General features: G+C 35.6%; 1 protein-coding gene across 1 annotated transcript; it reads right to left on the minus strand.

Annotated features, from left to right (window-relative positions):
• Positions 1-8829: 8829 nt before the first annotated feature.
• On the minus strand, positions 8830-18752 carry map3k8 (mitogen-activated protein kinase kinase kinase 8). Its single transcript, XM_046854041.1, has 8 exons — positions 18356-18752; positions 17182-17540; positions 16365-16535; positions 15016-15277; positions 13625-13731; positions 12793-12945; positions 10486-10732; positions 8830-10396 (listed from the first exon to the last, which is right to left on the minus strand). The coding sequence occupies exons 2-8, from the start codon at positions 17518-17520 to the stop codon at positions 10272-10274; spliced, it is 1404 nt and encodes a 467-aa protein (XP_046709997.1). The 5' UTR covers positions 17521-17540; positions 18356-18752; the 3' UTR covers positions 8830-10271.
• Positions 18753-18818: the final 66 nt, after the last annotated feature.

An 18818-nucleotide genomic window follows, 5' to 3' on the forward strand; every position in this document is an offset into this window, starting at 1 on the left:
TATTTTATAATTAATATATATTTAACAATTTAGATACAGTATATATATATATATATATATATATATATAGATAGATAGATAGATAGATAGATAGATAGATAGATAGATAGATAGATAGATAGATAGATAGATATAGATAGATATAGAAAGATAGTAGTAAAAAGTGGAATTTCCCTCCCCCTCACTCCCCACAACACTACAATTGAAGAATGAATCCAAATCATAACTCAATGTTTAGTTATCCCATATTTGATTATAACTATAGTAACTATAATCTTATTAATTTTTGATTCTGTTCATCTTTAACTTTTATTCAGAATTGACCCTTTTGCCTTCACTATCTGATGCTCTATAGATCTTGTTACAAATATTTCTGCCCACCCCTAAAAAATATGCAGGTACTTTCCAAAAGGCCAAAGTTAAAACAATTTATTAGGATATAAAATGAGAGGGGAAAAAAAGATGTCCATTAGATGAGAGCATGCATATGAACTTCAGCAGTTTGTATGATCTCAGGAAAGACTTGATGATCTTTTTTTCTGAAAAAAAAAAACCAACTAATTTCAGAGTGCTTTGTTTTTCTTTCTGCTTGAGCTTGATCATAAACCCCCCCCCCCCACCCCACCCGAGCTGTCATTTTATCTCATGCTATCTTTGTAAATAAAATTCTACATATAAGGAATCAGTAAAGTCAAAGGTCTTTACAACAGCAGGCAAACTTCAGATTTTAACCGAGAATATGATCTCAAGGGAGGTTTTTATGATATGATTATATTACAGAAGATTTTCTGATAATACAGCCCCACCCTCACATATAATACAATAAATTAAAAAAAATAAAAATAGAGAATGGCAGAACAAAATAGAAGAATAACGTAAAAGTTATAATAGCGTGGTCTGCAAATAGCATGGCTGGGATTAGCCAGAAGGACCCTGAGACTCCATGTCTTTCTGCTGAAATATTTCCTATGAACACTTGCTGTCTAACAGGCCTGAATAAGCGCCACCTCGCTGAAAGAGTAAAGGTCATATGGCATTAAAATACACTCTTAATCACTCCATCATCCACAATAGAACAGATGATCCTATACATTCCACTGGAATACTTTTGTATTGTACATTTTATTTTGCTAGGCTTTACTTGAACATCCCCTTGAATGCATATCGATATTTCAAATGTTAATATCTGATATTCACTCATGTTCAGGATTTATTTAAGTTTAGATTTTTAGTTCATTTATTGATTTAGTTTTTTTGCATTACCCACAACACCATTCACCTACTTGCTGATAGAAAGACAAAGCTCATTATCTGTATGAGTTGCTTAAACAATTAATAATTTCAATGTCCTCATATATAATATATGCTTGTTAATATGTCTGTGACCATAACATCTACCACACAAGCCTTTCTTGACAATGAACATTACCCTTTAATGATGGCAATTCAAAAACACATGGGCTGTCATGAAGAAGTCACTTTTGATGACAGGTTGATGTATAACTCATCTGTATTAAAAGCCATGACAGATGACAAGTTAATGAAAGCAGACTTGTTGGAATTAGTTTTGTAAATATAAATATAAGTCTTCAAGTAGTTTTAAAATTTTACAAAAAAAATGTTAATTGTATCGGTATGTGCAAATTATAAATTTAATGAAAGTTTTTTTCAGAAGAACAGAACATTAAAAATGTATATAAAAAAATTGATTAAAAAAAAGTATTTATTTATTTATTTATTTATTTATTTATTTATTTATTTATTTATTTATTTATTTATTTTTTATTTTTTTTTTTTATGCCAGTGTCTTAACCCAGCTATAGAACAGAAATAACTGTCTAGCTAAAACTTTAAGACCTACATAATTGCATTTCTATAATCATATTTTGTTGAATCATATCGTATCCAATGGACCTTAGTTTCACTGGCAGTGTAGAATTAAACAACATGGCTGAATTTTTGCATGACATCTCGCTAAAGCCCTTAGGGAGCTTATCTTGTGGTCCACCCTAATCACCCTGGTCTACATGTCTAACTACACACATACACCTTTCCAGTCAGGATGATCCTACAGGAGTCTGACCAGGTTTTGAGATGTCACTGCTGTTTGAGAAACACCAAGTAAAAGAATATAAACACAGCTCAAGGCAGCTCTTTGTAACTCAATAGCTGTGGAATTCAGCAGGTAGACTTTTCGTCCTGTCATTAGCTTACTGCAGTGTCAGCGGAGGCTGCATTAAAATACCTCAATTATTAAACATCAGACCCCAACTCTGGCCTGTCACAGAAAGAGACCTTTGTAAGCCTGGGTGTGTGCATATACTGTACTGTATGTGTATGCGGGTGAATGAGAGAGACTAGTGGATGACATTGAAAGTATCCTGTTTCTCAGGGATTTTGAAGCCTGCAATAATGTCAGTGCATGGATTGAGCTCCCATAATGTCAGGAAATCCTAAGTCAATACATGTGGAGGAAAGGTAGTGGCCTGTGAAATAGTGTTTTTAAGGACCACCTTGGCTCTGTCTTGTGTCAAACACACAGAGAACGCTTTTAACACAGAGGAAAGGGTGTCTCAAATGTCTTTGTGGTTTACTAAACATGCACAGATATTTATCAAGCACTCCATGTATTTAGTAACTTTGCTGCTGAATGACATTGTTTCTTTTTCCTCATGAGGTATTTTCTTCTGAAGAAGCTGATGTAATTGGATTTTCCATGCACTTTAAACACACTTGTCCAAGCCGTCTACACAAACCAGGTGCTACCATATCCATTGCTGCCCCACTTTAAAATTGAGTTGTAGCAGAACTGAAAAGCTAGCACAGCTGTAAGGATGAAATGAATTAAAGCATTATAATAGAAATGAATTCAATTGAATGAGCAGTCATTTAAATTGACATGAAATGCATGAGGATAGTTCAACTGGACAGAGGAGATGTAATTTTAGATTACATTTTTGATGAGAAATACAACTGCATTGATAATGTATGATATCTGTCAAAAAGCTATATAAAATATACAAAGGCTTATACAAGTAGTTGTCTGTCATTAAGACTGCATTAATTAAATAACAGATTTTGGTAGGATAAAGCTTTGTTATTAATAAATCTTGACAGTTGGCTGTACTGTAGACCTACGATGTCAAAATCAAGTGGGATTAATTAGATAAATGATCAAATGTAAGTACTAATTATGCCCTGCTTTACCTGGGACTTAATGGAAACATAAACCAAAAAAAAACCATACAACACATCTGCATAGTCAATCAGTAATGACACTGTAATATAAAAAGTTGCTTACTTCCACGTCCCTTTCTATTGAACTGTTTTTACACTGTACCTACAGATTAAAATATATTTACCCTCTGTTATTATTATATCCAACATGAGTTACATATTTGTGTTTTAGAATTCTGAATGCTTATGGCAATGTTATGATCCAGTAATTGCAAAGTTATGTGCCTTCTTTCCAAATTGTGTAAAATGTGTAAGCTCTTTAAAATATTCTATGGAAATCCCGATACTCTTCTATGCCAAGGCATATCACAGGGCTATATTTTCAACTGGAATCTGTCCCTTGATTGAAGTGTTATGTCAGCTTGACATTAATTGCAAAAGTAGTCTGTCTTACAGTTGACATATGTTGGAATAAGCCTTTATATATGATTATGTAGTTTATGTCAGTTGTCAGGAAAGGTTGACGAAGGTTTCATGTAGCATGCAGTATGAACACTGCCCTTGAATAAGCCTTCTCTCAATTTTCTTTCATGTGCTCATTTCCTTTTTAGTGTACTTTTTTTAGGTAAGATTTTTTCCCCTGTCCCTAACGGTGTACATGTGGCCCTCAATGGTGCATGCTTGCAAAATCTGGGACTGCAAAAGGTCCCATTTCTCATTTTTGGTATAAAAAATATGAGGTGTTTTTGTTACCCTAATTCATCCACAAGAGTGCAGGTTAAACAGTGGTATTATACACAATTCCATATGATATTGGCATCAATTGCAGCAGAAAGTTTAGCTGAGAGAAGAATAAAAAAAATGCACAAAATGTTTATCAAGGCAACTATATTTTCATATATCTTAAATGTTTTTTCATTTTTATGTATGTTTGTTTAGTACCCAAGTACAATCTGGTATGAAATTTTTATCAACAGCCTCATCATCTGCTCTTCTGCCATAAGCAGATTTTGCCATTTTTGTAAAATTTCTGATTTTACAAAATCTGCTTATGGCAGAAGAGCAGATGATGAGGCTGTTCATAAAAATTTTGTCTTTAAACAAAAAAATTTAAAATTATCAGCAGTCACAGCACAACCATGTAAGTAAGTAATGACATAGACAGTGTGTCTGATAATGCTTTACCACACTTGTTATTTTTTTCAACATCACATCCTTGAGGACTGCCATGACACACAGCCATACATTAACGACATGACCAAGTACAGAAATAGCTTTATTATTACCAGGTATGCTTACACACACAAGGAATTTGACTTGGTGTCAGGAGCTTCCAGTGCAGGAGAAGTACAGACATGGTGTAACAGAATAGTAAACAGTTAAATAATAATGCAATATATGCAGAGTAAAAATGTTGTTAAATAAATGTACAGATGTTATTTACAAGTGTACAGTTTACAAATGGACCATTTGGATTCTATGAACAAAGGGTACAGGGTATAGAGTACAATTTAAGAATTTTGTTTAATTTGGGTGTGAATGTTCTTCATTCCAATCCAGCCAAGTATAAATAAAAAACTGCATGCATATCCTAAATGTCTAAAATAAAAGAAATGACAAAATACATGAAAATTGCATTCAAATGCCTTAAGGCTTTAACTTTGTATTTAAATTCTAGCAAATAAGTTATGCTTTCACTCCTGGAATGTGATGAAAGTGTAAGGTGTGAGTGCGTTCAAGTGTATTTGTGACAGCAAGTGAATTTGTGTGTGTGTTGATGGCACAACCAGCATGCTGGCATTGTCTGGATGTTGACTTTCCCTGGAGTGTGTTAGCTCAGTGAGTCAGGATATGACACACACTAGGCTGTAACCCTCTCCACAGCTTGGCAGTACCAGCCATCCTGGCACTACTTACGTCTGGGCAGAGTTCTGTGGATGCAGTATGATGCCCTAGAGGCAAAACTAGAGCTTTTTTAAATCACACACATACAAAAGCACACACATATACACACAGAGTGAGAAAGAGAAAGACCAGGTCCAGCTGGAGGCAAAGAAAATAATAATATGAAGTATGATTCATTTATTCAGAACATGAACATACTGTGCACTGGCTCTGCTGGATCTGGAAAATGGACAGCATTTTGCTCTGCTGTGAGGGTCTGGGATAAATGACCTTCATTTCTTAAATTCAAGCACTTTAGAACATGGACATCTGCTCATAGTTCAAATGACAGGACAGGCTCTAAAATTCAAGAAGGCACTTTAAAATCCTATAATAAGCAGGATAAGAAAAGCCTAAAGTTAACACAAGAATACCAGTCAAGTGACAAACTAAACCATAGATTATCCAGTGGAAAAGCCATAAAAATCAATTCTATTCACACACATAAATAGGCTAATGCTGACTAAGCAGAGTCCTGACTCTCACAGTCCAGACATCAGTGACAAACAGGGCTTTGAGGTCCGGATGTCTTAGTTTTGGTTGGTTTTGTAAGTAAAAAAATAGTATGGTGTATTAAAAGTAATAAGTGCATTCTGGTGGCTCTCTTGTTTATACAGTCTGGACATTAGGAGACTGAATGTCTCCTGCTAACTACTCATCGAAAAGAAGACCATTGTATACAGTAGCTTACAATAACATCGATGGTGCCATGCCACAGGCTATCTGTCTGTGCATAAGGAAATTCACTCTCAAGCAAAAAAAGAAAAAAAATGACCAAGAGAGATTAGAGTACAGATAACAATGTGGAATAAACTAAATATTGCTTTGTCAGGAGAATAAGGATGAGATAATGCTGAATTAACTCCTGGCTCAAGGCAGTAAATAAAGACAATAATGCTAACTTAAGTAGGAATGATTTTGTCCTTTATGTTCTAAATTATTCAGTTTGCATCCTTGGGCAGGTTTATAGTAGTACTTTTGCACTTAAGTCTCAGTTACTAAACAGTCAGTAATTTCAATACAACAGACTTCAAGCTGAAACTATAATGAAAGTCCAAAATTACTCTGATGCTCATAGTCATAAAGTGATAATATAATCATTAATTCTTGTTTATACATCTGCACATTTTGACTATATATTTCACAGATAAAGAAGGGAAAGGATTTATAATTGTGTTATGGTATCAACCAAATGAGGAGACCTTTTAGAGACTGGTTCCTCTCAAGGGTTCTCCTTTACATTGTCTGTGAGAGTTTTTCTTTGACATTAGGCACTAATTTCAATTATCTATCTATCTATCTATCTATCTATCTATCTATCTATCTATCTATCTATCTATCTATCTATCTATCTATCTATCCATCCATCCATCCATCCATCCATCCATCCATCCATCCATCCATCCATCTGAATAGAGAGTGATTTGATAAAAGTTGTCTTGTACTGCCCACTGCTGGCTGCATTGTAATTCGGTTCAAAGTCTCCTTTTTATTATTATTTTTTTCGCTCTTTCACAACAAACAAACAAACAAACAAGTTCGTTAATTAATTTTAAAAAAATAAGATGCAATTAGAATTATCTGATGAGTTTGCACATTTTATAATATTTCCTGTCTCAAATAATAAGTAAGATACCTAACCTGAATGAGAACTGGAACCCTAAACCATAGAAAACCAGTGCTAATGTTTAAAATATCTCGTACTGCCCTCTGCTGGATTTCTCAATGATATATTCCTATTAAAATTATGAGGAAGTACAATTTCTATTAGAATGAAATTTTCTCCAGTAAACTGATATGATCACTTGTATATACTTTTAATTAGAGGTGATTATGTTACTGTAAAAGGCTGAGAAAATACCCCTGAATGATAAAGTATGAGTAGAGATGGTTATACAGCAGTACAAAGGTTTGTTACTAAAATGTCAGACTTGCACTACAACCCCACTGTAACACATATTATAAACTCAAAATTAACATGATACAAATAAACAAGAGGGAAAACACCACATACTTCATAAATGTCACAGTGCTGAAAATCAGATTAGCAGTTTGGAGAGAGTGGTCGGAGGTGAGAATACAAAATGTGGAAGTTACATTACAAATTAGTTGAGCCATAAATTCACACTACAGCAAAGTAGTGTAGGTAAAATCTTTAAAAAAAAAAAAAGGCAATAATGTTATATAATAGAGTCATTATGACATGAATTTATGAATAGGGTAAAAGTGTTTATATAAGCACATTGGCCTTATTGCCACATTGATTGATTTTATTCATTTATTTAAATTATCTGGTTTAGAGTTATAGATCAAACATCAGGTTTATTTTTCCGAAACATATGTGTGATATTTATCTAACATTTATATAACATATATGTAAGATGTATTAAAGAAGGAGAACGTGAGCTGTGCTTTTACACGTAATTAATTAATTAATTAATTTTTTTTTTAAAGAAAGCAGTCGTGAGATCAGGGAATACCTTCTTACACGCGTGCACGTTCACGCTTACTATGACGTCAGTGGAACACTAAAAGGGAAACTCACTTCCCTTTACGTGTTTTTCTCTACTGAGCTTGTATTCTCTCTCTCTCTCTCTCTCTCTCGCTCCCTCCCTTTTTCTGTCTTTCATACTCTACTCTCTTTCTGTTTCCATTTCTTTTTTATACTCACGTTTTCTAATGCTATATTTCATCCCTTTTATTGACATTAGCATTGCTGTAGGACAAAATCCAATCTTATTTAAGAAAGATTAATTAGTGATACAAATTTGGTAAATATTCATCATTCTTTATTGGATAATTTACGATTGTATGCTTGATGGCTCTGGTGTGTTCAATGTCATTTTATTTCATATTTAGAGAAATAAATATATAGATATGGAAAAGACCAACAGTCTGTAAATCTTCCTTATACTGCTGCTGCAGTCCTCAGTCACATAGTCCAAGGAACTTTTGCTTTTTAAATTTGTTTATGTAAATATGCTTTTTAGTATTTATGCAAATATATTTATGGAAATATAGCACCTGTGGCACCCTCAACCACCCAAAGCAAACTAATTACCTTAACAGCAATAACCTTTTCCTTTCCTTCAGCAGATTTTTCAAAAGAAGATATTTCCTAGGTTTTTATATAAATGTGTACATATATTTATATATGCTTTAAAAAATATATTTACATGAAACCTTTATAGTAGCTGTCTAATATATCATAAGACCAATGATAGTTTCAGTCCATCTGCTTTTGTGTAGAAGTAAAATAACGACACTAGAAGCACAAGGACTCTTTATCAGTACAAAAAGCTTGAATTGTCAATGCAGAAAATGCAGTACATCTATAAAACAAATATTCGTCAAAGATTAGGGTTGAAGAGAAATGCACACTCACAGCATTAAGAAAATGAAGGTCACACATGGTTTGATGATTGACTCACTTTACAATGGGGAAACTTATCTTCTCATCAAAAGGTATCATTTCATATAAATGTACTGCAAATATTTCCCTTCTGCTACAGTTGGCAAGCAGAAAACTGTCCTTGATAAGAACATGCGTCGTTCTGTAAACTGTACAGGTCTGTGTTCTTTCCAGAATTGACTGAATGACTTAATGTTTCTACAGAACTGACATTTTCCAGGATGTAACTGTTCTAATGTATTTGCTGATTTTACCTAAACTGAACATACCAAAAACAGGAAGAGGTTTAATTTAAAACTTTTATTAACTCCATAAAGACTTTCAAGAAGTTAAAAAAAAAACAATGTTTATAAAAAAAAAAATGTATTAAGTTCATAACCTATGAACTTTGCAGATTCTCAATACAGTGCACATTCACATATCACACTCTTGGTGTACAAAACAACTTACACCAAAGTACATAATGAAAAATAAAAGTTTCTCAAAACGCATGTATTGGCAGTATAGTGTACAGATATGCAGAACATTTATGCGTATAGTTAAACAAGGCTACTAAATGAATAAAGAATTTCTTATGCCACACTACAGCCGTGTTGTTATTCGTGTCTAAAGCACATGCTCAATTGTGACTATTTGCACTGCAAGTACTCAACAACAAAAAAAAAACACATTCCACAGGAACAACATTAACATTTTCCAGGAAAATCTGAAAATGAAAACAGTACAGAAAAACACAAACATGGGCAAGTGTCCAGTGACCCCATCAAGCAAATATCTTGAATATAATGCTAAATTTTGTTTTGCCCTGTTCTGTATTATAATAATTATATTGTGGTAAACAGAAGTTATGTTTAGCATACATATAAAGCACATATGTAAACTAATTGTGTTTTATTTACAAAGGGTTAATAGCTCCAGACTTTATCCACCCCTGTAAATAATTGGCTGTTATGAAAACCTGCAGCCACAATGACCCTTTTGCAAGCGGAAAAACCTTCAGTATTAAAATGAAATAAGGATTTGATCCAGCATATCCTATTAAATGTGTGTGTATTACATATTAAACCAGGAGTGTTAATTGTCCTGCAATTATAAGACACTTTTGAACTACATTTTCTTGATTTATACAAGTAGTAGTCCTGAGAAGGCCCAGCCTCAAGCTTATAAAATGTGAAACAGATATAAACTGTAAATCCAGCATGGCTAAAATGAAGGACAACACATTTTCACAGACAGTGAGAATTACTTCAGGGCTTTTCCCCATACTGTAACCTATGACTCTTAAATCCAATAATTCACTGCACATCTACACATCCGAGTATCATTACTATAATCGTTTATAGTCCTGTATACACTTTATGTACCATTTCCTTGTATACAACAATCACTTTTCTCTTATTAAAGATGACCTGTACACACCGATTTGCTCTTTTTACCATTAACCACATATGATATGCAAGCATACAGGTTATAACTCTACTGACATTGCTAATAGTCATCTCGTTCCGGTTTCCATAACAAACTATGGACTGAAAGAATGTATATAATTTCCAGCCCATCATCAAGCAAATCAGCCATTTTAAACTGGTACTTGTGGTGACAGAATTCAATTTACAGAAACACTGAAACAAGGTCCCGTACATTTACATAGCCCATGTGTTTCTTCAGGACATTGATACCTTATATGGTACCTCATAAATCCCACAATCACAAACACAAAATTGACCCCCGGAGTCCTCTAGCCATACTCTGCACTCGGTGGTCCACGGACAAAATTGTAGTAGCCAGCGAGAGCACCAAGGTCTACGTAGAGGGAAGCTTTTCTTTTAAAAGGGCCAGAATCTTCAAGGTACAGAGAGGAGTCTAAAAAATAAACAAGAAACAAAAGTTAAAGGAATGCAAAAAGCTCTAGACTGCAAGTATGTGCCAGTGTGTGCTTTTTGTGTGTTTACCGTGCGTGCTATCAGTCATCTGACTGTGTTGGCGTATAAGCGGGTGTGTGCTGTCCCCAAGGGCAGAGTCTAGACTCCAGCAGCGAGGCTGGTCTTCTCGTGAGGGGTGGAGAGCCTCCTCGTTCAGAAGCTCTGTGGCAGAGCTCCTCAGTGTTGGGACTCTCTCCAGTGCTCGCTCAAGAAGGCCACGCATAGCTGGACTGCAGTCCTCGGATATGTCTTCCAGAGGAGGAGCCTGCTTATGGATCTGCACAGACACATAATTACAAAAAAGATTTGCATTAATAAAAAAATATAATATAATACATTTAGCTTTGCACATAAAAAGAGTTCCCTAATAATAGTTCCCTATTATTAGGGAACTGAAAACTGTAAGGCTAGAACAGTGTGGTACACCAATAATGTCAGATCACTTAAATCTAATGTGTGGCCAGGTGTGACAACAACTCTGACATCATGCGACAACAATATGTAAAGCAATATCATTCCAATTCTCTTGATCAAATCAAGCACAAGCTATACCAGACGTGATGTGACCATAAATGCAGCAAAGTATCTATGTCAAATGCCTTTACAACAAAGCCACAAACATAACTATAATGTCTAATTACAATCACTGTAATCGTTTAAAAACAGAACACACTACTAGGCATATGATGAAGTTATTGTTAACTATTTTTTATACTGTTGCTAGATAAGCTGTACCGTACCGTACCTTGTACGGTAGCTGTGCTACTCCCTTTTGCATTCCAAGACCATGGCATTGTACATTTCTGTTATAAAAAATTAAGATAGAAAATGTATCTTCTAATTGTACACACAAGCACTGGAAAATACAAAATAATGTTGCACCTGCTTTTTAAGGTCTAAGCTTTATAACAGAATTACCTTATTAAATATATACCAGTTCTTCCAAACTGCCCAGTGACTAAAACAATAATGCTATCGATGCAAGGCTTTAGCTACAAAACATTTCTGCAGAAACCTTTCACAGCAGAGACTAGGGATGATTATAGAGGTGCCTACACGTCTAAAGACCTAAAATGCCACCTTTAAAGCAGGTGACAAGGTGCCCCTAAGGACAGTAAGTGCCAAAATGTCCTGGGCCATCAGAGTGTCAACTGAATCCTAGACTTTTTGAATGATAGAGTTTACAGGTAACACGGTCATAGTAGGTTGAGAACCTCAACTAGTCCTGCAACACCAGCTCTATAAACAAGAAAGCCTAGCAGCATTTCTACTTCCTGAAAAGGCTGAGGAAAGTCCAGATCCCACTACCTATTGCCTACTTTGGGAATTGTGCAGTATAAGATCGCAAACTCTGTGTATAGACCTGTTGTTCTAGCTAGTTTTTTGTTCTAGTGTCATCTAGTTTTCATTTATGTTCCTTTATGTAGCACCTTGGAGGAGGAACGTTCTTTCACTTCACTATGTACTGTACTACCTGTATATAGCTGAAATGACAAAGCCAATTGACTTGACAATAAAAATAGATGCAGAGTAAAACAGGACCAGCTACTTCATGGAAAGAAGAACTGGTTTCAATGCAGACATTTACATGACCAAGTGATACTGAGTGAACTAAAGAGGAACAACAATAAACTAAACGAAATTTTATCAGATCAACAGCACTGCAAGAAGGGTGTAGGAGGTAGATCATCATAACCTCCACCAACAGGGTGTTCTCGGTTTGTGTTATGTGGTTTAAATATGAAGGCACCATATCTGACCACATTCGGGAAACTGCTTCCATACTGTCAAAGAAATCATGAGTCACTTTCACACTTTTATTGATGTGTGTAGTTATTAATTGGTTACTAATTTACTATGATATTTTAGTGTGCTCATTTCTACTTAATTCCAGCTTGTTGTAGTGTTCAGCATGGACAATGAAGCCAAAATACAACACGAATTACAAATTAGATATATTTAATTATTTCATGATGCCTATAACATTAGATAATATAACAAATCAGCCTTGCAGAAATGTAGATGTAAGTGCTCCAATAATTAGGCTGGAGCAACAGTAACAAGGAAATAACACCTGACATGACATGAGGAAGCAACCCTAAGAAGAACCAGATAGAAAAGGGAGGCCCATATAAGTCTATATAAACAAGCTGTTACCAAAGAAATGATAATGCATAAGAACCAGCATTATAATAAAAAACTGTACTATACTGTCAGAGCTGCTGTTGTAGACACTTAATTAACACCCTCTGGCCAAGCAGAACTGAAATTCAATTTCTGACCAGGTTCCAAGAGTGGGGAATCATAGGAACAATAGACCATGTGTGATATACTCACTATGTAGAGGTACGAGGGGTATGCAGAGCGTGGGTATCTTCTCACCCAAGGTGGGCTAGCAGTCTGCATGTGAATAATGGAGGTGCCCAGGCTGTAGATGTCTGTCTTTGTGTTGTGGCCTCGACACAAAACCAGCTCCGGACTCATGTACATCTGGACAAAAAACAACAACAAGGATTATAATCATGAATGTAATTCTTCTAGCTATACACTTTGTATAATAATACAATCATAATAAACAAAACTTCTTACACTTTGCATATTAAACAGTAAATCTTTGGACATGCTATGACGTTTTAGAGGGACACATTTTTCAGTTGTCGCTTCCTGGTACAGCAGATCATGCAAGTTTAAATATCCAAATATCCAAAGTTTTCCAAATAATCAAGCAGAAATACATGGTCCATGTTTGCAAAAGGAACACATGAGCCTTCTCCACTATTGCAAACACATCTCTTTTAGAGTTGAACCTACTAAAAGAAGCACTTAACATCAAGTGCAACATATGGGGAGTTTCAGAGTCAGTCAGCAAAGAGCAAATCAGCTGCACAGTGGACTTTCCAGGCAGGATCAGCACTGTGTGCTGTGTGTGTCAGGGAGTTTCCCAATAACACATAGGACTAAAAGTGTCACATAAAACTAATATGGGTCTTGGCATTAGTTTGGTAATGAAAGATTTTTTAAATATACAAATATATAAAGTGTCAGATATATTTATTCATGTTTTATTCATGTATTTCAATAACAAAATGTAAAAAAATGAATACATGTACTTTTATATGAATGTCAATTATAGTCTTTCACCCACAAAAACACACACATGCACACTCACCTCAGTCCCTCTGAGATCTCTAGGAATGTATACATCTTCAGTCATCTGCACTGTTAGACCAAAGTCTACGAGCACAGCTTTGGCAGACATCAGCACAATGTTACTGGCTACAGTGAGGAAGAAATGGAAAAATGGTCAAGAACACAGATGTAAGGAGTATACATGAGTGACATGAGACGTGGACACTATCAATCAATGTAATATGAGAGACTTCTGGACTAAAAAAAGACTTCACAGACATGTCATTTCCTCTCTTCTACTATTTCTCTGCCATTGATTAATAACTTTCGATATAAACTCATCCAGCAAAAGACAAAGACAACACACCACTTAACATAACACTGTGTCTAAACACTTGTTTTACATGCTCCGATCTCCCCTCTTTCTCTCTCCCTCTGTCTCTCTGTTTCGAGCTGGAATTTCCAGATGTTTAAAAGGTCATGAGTTTTAGTTCTTGGTTTTCACTGGCACCCAGGCTGGCTTCAAGGAAAGGGAATCCTGCTGGCCTTAGCGCTCTTTCTCACTTTACCATGACGGAGGTAGGCTGTGGTTCCAGACCATACAAAAGGTTTAAAAAAAAAAAAAAAAAAAAAAAAGAGCTAAGAAAACAAAACACCACTTCCTCCTAATACTGGCCTAGATTCCAGTTCCTGCTAGTTTGCTTTCTGGCCTGTGCCTGACATGGGTGTATACTGATTTACCTAAAGTAAACCTGAAGTATGCATATGCTGCTTTTAAAATATTTGCGATTCATTGAGTTCTTGTTTGGGTAAACTTGCACAGAACAAGAAAGTGACATAATGGACATTCAGTTTAATGTGTGCAGAGACAAACCATTTATAACTGCAGCCCTATTCAGTGTTCAATGCTTCTTTATTAGGTATTATTTGGCTTTGAGGGAATTACACATTGCTTTTTTTTCTCCTTCATATTTTCTGATGAGAATTAAAAAGTTTTGCATATTTTCAATATGTTACATTTCCTATGGCTCCAGTAGCTGCAGCACTGCTTAGAAAGAATGTTTGAATACAGCAGTCGAGTAAACTGCAAGCATGCACTTTACTCTCAACCACTATTTTTTTGGTTTACTGCAACTAAAGCCAGTCAGCTGATATAAGCAAGTATTTCATTTACAGTTTACAAAAACATTAAGGGGGTGAGAGCGCTAGAACAGAAGAAAGTGCAATACCATTTATTCATGAACTCTGTATGTCTGAAGAAGACGTGCTTTCCCAGCATTCAACAGTCTCCATTCTACACCAATTTACTATGATTTCAATGGCTAGTCTGGTTTTCTGCAATTTTAATCTTTTTAATCCATGAATTTGCTTGCTTGCTACAAATTCATCCCTTTAAACATCTAATAATGAATATAAGTGCATTAGACTCACGCTTGATGTCATGGTGTATGATGTTCTTAGAGTGCAGATACTCTAATCCACGAAGAACCTGTTGCGTGACCCAAATGATCTCAAACTCTCTCATTGGACCGCAGCTCTCCAGTTTCTCCAGAACTGAGCCACCTTCTCCAGCCTCCATGAAAAGATAGACCCCTTGCTCCCACAGCAGGGCCCCGTACAGTTCAGCAATGTTTTCATGACGAAACCGAGCCTGGATCTCCACATCTGCTGGCTTAAAGTGCTCCAAAGGGATCTAAATATAATTAGGGGACAGGCATAAGCATGAATAATTGAGAACTTATAAATTCTATGCTAAGCTATGTGCAATTGTGCTTTCAAAGTATTGACCAAACTTGAAACTTACATGATGCATTGAAATGTACATGTTTGTAATGCATGTTGTATGTTAGTACTGTGTGGGAAGGTGTGGAGAAACACTTGTGGTCTCAGACAAGGGGACTCCCAATGTACACATGAAAAACTAACAGGAAGTTTAAGAGAGTTCTGAGAAGCTGGTTTACTCTTCAAGCCTCAAATTAAATGTTACATTGGTATGAGATTTCTAGATCTGAAGGAAGGATAACAGAAAAGCTGAAAAAATGTTTACATTTGTCTTTTTAAACATTCTTGCAGTTTATTCAATCTATAACCTATCAATTTCTATTTTAATTGTTTTTAACACAAATAATCGTTATCCGCTGGATGTGTGTGTGTGTATAATGTAGTGGCCAGGCTTAAATGTCGTCTGCAGGAGGTATGTTTGAGCTAGGTAAGTTAGGTTTCTAGATTCAGGTTAACAATACCAAAAGAAAAAAAAACACCACCAAAGAGCGATTCAGGCAAATCAGGTCCTTTCCTAAACCATTCTCTTCCTCTTACAAAGAATATTCTTTAATTGCAACAGCAACTACACATGCAGCAGTTGCATTTCTGTTCCTCATGCCCTTGTGGTTCTTGTGAATGTCCCATGAGGGCACACATGATCTCTTGAAGCATGTGACTAAGTACAGTGACTATTTTCCTATATCTATTTTCCTGTATCTATTTAGTTCCTGCACACAGTATGCAACTACAATTACCTATAACTAGGACATTTTTGCATCTACTAATAGACTCCTAAAAATGGAATCAATGTAAAAAAAAAAGCATGCTGACACATTACTATTTTGCTACTTAAGTTACTTAAAACTGCAGTCAAACAGGATGTATAGTTATGAGCTGATGGGAAAAAGTTCTCATTTCTGACAGGAAAAATACAAGGCCTTTAACTGGAAGACATTAACCTAGGGGGGGGCGCTTTGGCAGAGAGCACACAAATTCCTGGCACTACAAAGACTCACCCGTTTGCATGCCATTCGCTTGCGTGTTTCGATGTCTTGAGCCAAGTGGACTTTCCCGAAAGAGCCTTTGGGAATGTGGCCTGAGCCTGGAGCCTTGTAAGTCAGCCTCCATGGAAATAGGAGCACGTCCAAATCAATGCGATAGCGGCCCTCTTTTATAACCATGTCTGTCTGTACGGGTGCAACGGGAAAGAGCGGTGAGATGTGACGATGCAACAAAAACCTCATGATAACATACACTGCGAGTATTCATTAATTGTAATTTAGAAAAGAAAACAAAGACAATTAAAGAGCTGCCTTATATAATAATGATAATTGTATGTGCTAAGCACCAAAATTATAAAAAAACCCTCACTAGCTAAGATTTAATGAGTAAAGAAAAGATAGAAAGTCTGTTGGGCCCAATGCCTAATCCTTACCACCAACATTATTTTTAAGTATCCTGTACCAGCTAGTGTACAATGGTCAGACATTGTTTTGTTGCATTATGGGATTTTGGGAGTGAAAGATGCCAAAACCCCACAGGAGGAAGGGGACGCTAGCTGCTTACTTACACATTTTGCTGTCAGGAATCCTTCTGACTACTCTGGGATCCAATAAATAAAAAATTCTGAGTCTATGAATAATGATGATAATAATAATAATAATAATAATAATAATAATAAAAACTACTGTAACAAATTTTTTGAAAGTCTACTTTTCAAATCCCACTTTTTGAACCACAGGAATCGAGGACACAGAAAACTCACAGAATGCCATTCCAGACACAATGATCAACTAAATATAAAGTTATTCTATTAAAAAGCCCATTCCTCACCTTGTTCAGTAGCACCCCGAGCTCATCTTCAAGCTTGGAAAGCGTGGATGCAGATGTGTTGGACACCATGTTCACAAACGCCAGCAGGTCCGTCACGTTTCCGTATCTCACTTTGTCATTCTGCACACGGGAATCCAAGTCAGGTGAGGCTGTGCCATCCGAAAGCTCGGTTTCATCCATATTATTTCCTGAAAGAGCCACGAGCGACTCTTGTGATTCCTCTTCGTCCTCTTCGTCCTCTTCGTCCGAGTAGAGCCTCTCCACAGCCTCAATGATGTCTCCAATATTCATGTGTGCCAAGAGTAGTTCTAAACCAACATTTTGGTTCTTGAAATCCATGGTTTTAAACGCACTTAAGCCTGGAACAGAGTTTCACAATATTTAAATATTCAGGTTCAAGTCTATCATTCAGTCACATGCATGCTTAATATATACTAATTTTTTTTCTCAACTATTTGTTGATTGTTTTTTTGAAGCAGAAAGAAGCACCAGTGCCAACTTCATGGCTTGTTAATAGAACTGGTCCATTTTTTATAATCCCTTAAACAAAAAAAAGCCTAGTACTAAGCAATATATAATAAAGTCAATAATCTTTGCTGTCATCTGGAGACTAGTTTAAAATTTGTAAAGCATGCATATCTAATTTCCACTACCTTGAAATCCCTGTGTCCAAGCATGATTATCTACTGCTAAACTGTGTCTGAGCTGTTTGTTATTTGTTTTTACAAATAGGGGGATTTTGGAGATGGGGGTGGAGGGGAAGCTCAAACCTGAACTGCCCCTCACATGAAGTCAAAAGTACCTACTTTTTAAAATGTCAACAAACTTTTTAGAGGTTCAATTACACACAATAAAAAAACAACAACCAAACAAAAATGATTGGATACAATTTTTGTTCAAGTTTTGTTGTCACTAATCTCTTACCATTTCCTTTTCAAACACGAATGCCATCTAAAACAAACACCTGTTGTCAGTTTAAAGTTTTTACTCCCCACCAGTTCCACTGAATTTCCATGCATTTATTGGGAAAAACATATTATATAAACATACATATACATATATATATATACATATATATACATATATATATATATACACATATACATTATATATATATATATATATATATATATATATATATATATATATATATATATATGAAGTTTTCTCTTACCTTCACCTAACTTAAGCGTCGTGTTTGTAAAGCTCCATACTGTGAAATGGCTGCTGTTTTGACCCGTGATAAGGGAAATAGGTCTTGCGATTTCTTTCCACTGCCCCCAGAGCCTCCCACGTCTGCTGCGGTTTCGCTTCTCCTTTTCAGACTATCACATAGGTCACTTGCACCATAACCGTTTTTTTGAAACACTAATCGCGCCACCTGTTGTCCCTTTTTCTCTGTCAATTTATACGCGAATCAGAACTTCTACTTCCTTGGTATCTACTGTATTTACTCCACTTATACCATACTGGAAACATCAAATAGTTATTTACTAAAGTTCTTTTCATAATGACAAGCATGCAAATATTATTAAGGCATTCTAAGCACATGGTAAAAAGTAACGTTTTTGATTTCCCCTGGAAATAAAAAGTTTTTCCCCATGGAAATGAAAGCTAATTAAAGGTTTCGAAAGCGC

Source organism: Silurus meridionalis, chromosome 7 (assembly GCF_014805685.1).
Source record: "Silurus meridionalis isolate SWU-2019-XX chromosome 7, ASM1480568v1, whole genome shotgun sequence".
In the NCBI taxonomy this organism is placed as follows: domain Eukaryota; kingdom Metazoa; phylum Chordata; class Actinopteri; order Siluriformes; family Siluridae; genus Silurus; species Silurus meridionalis.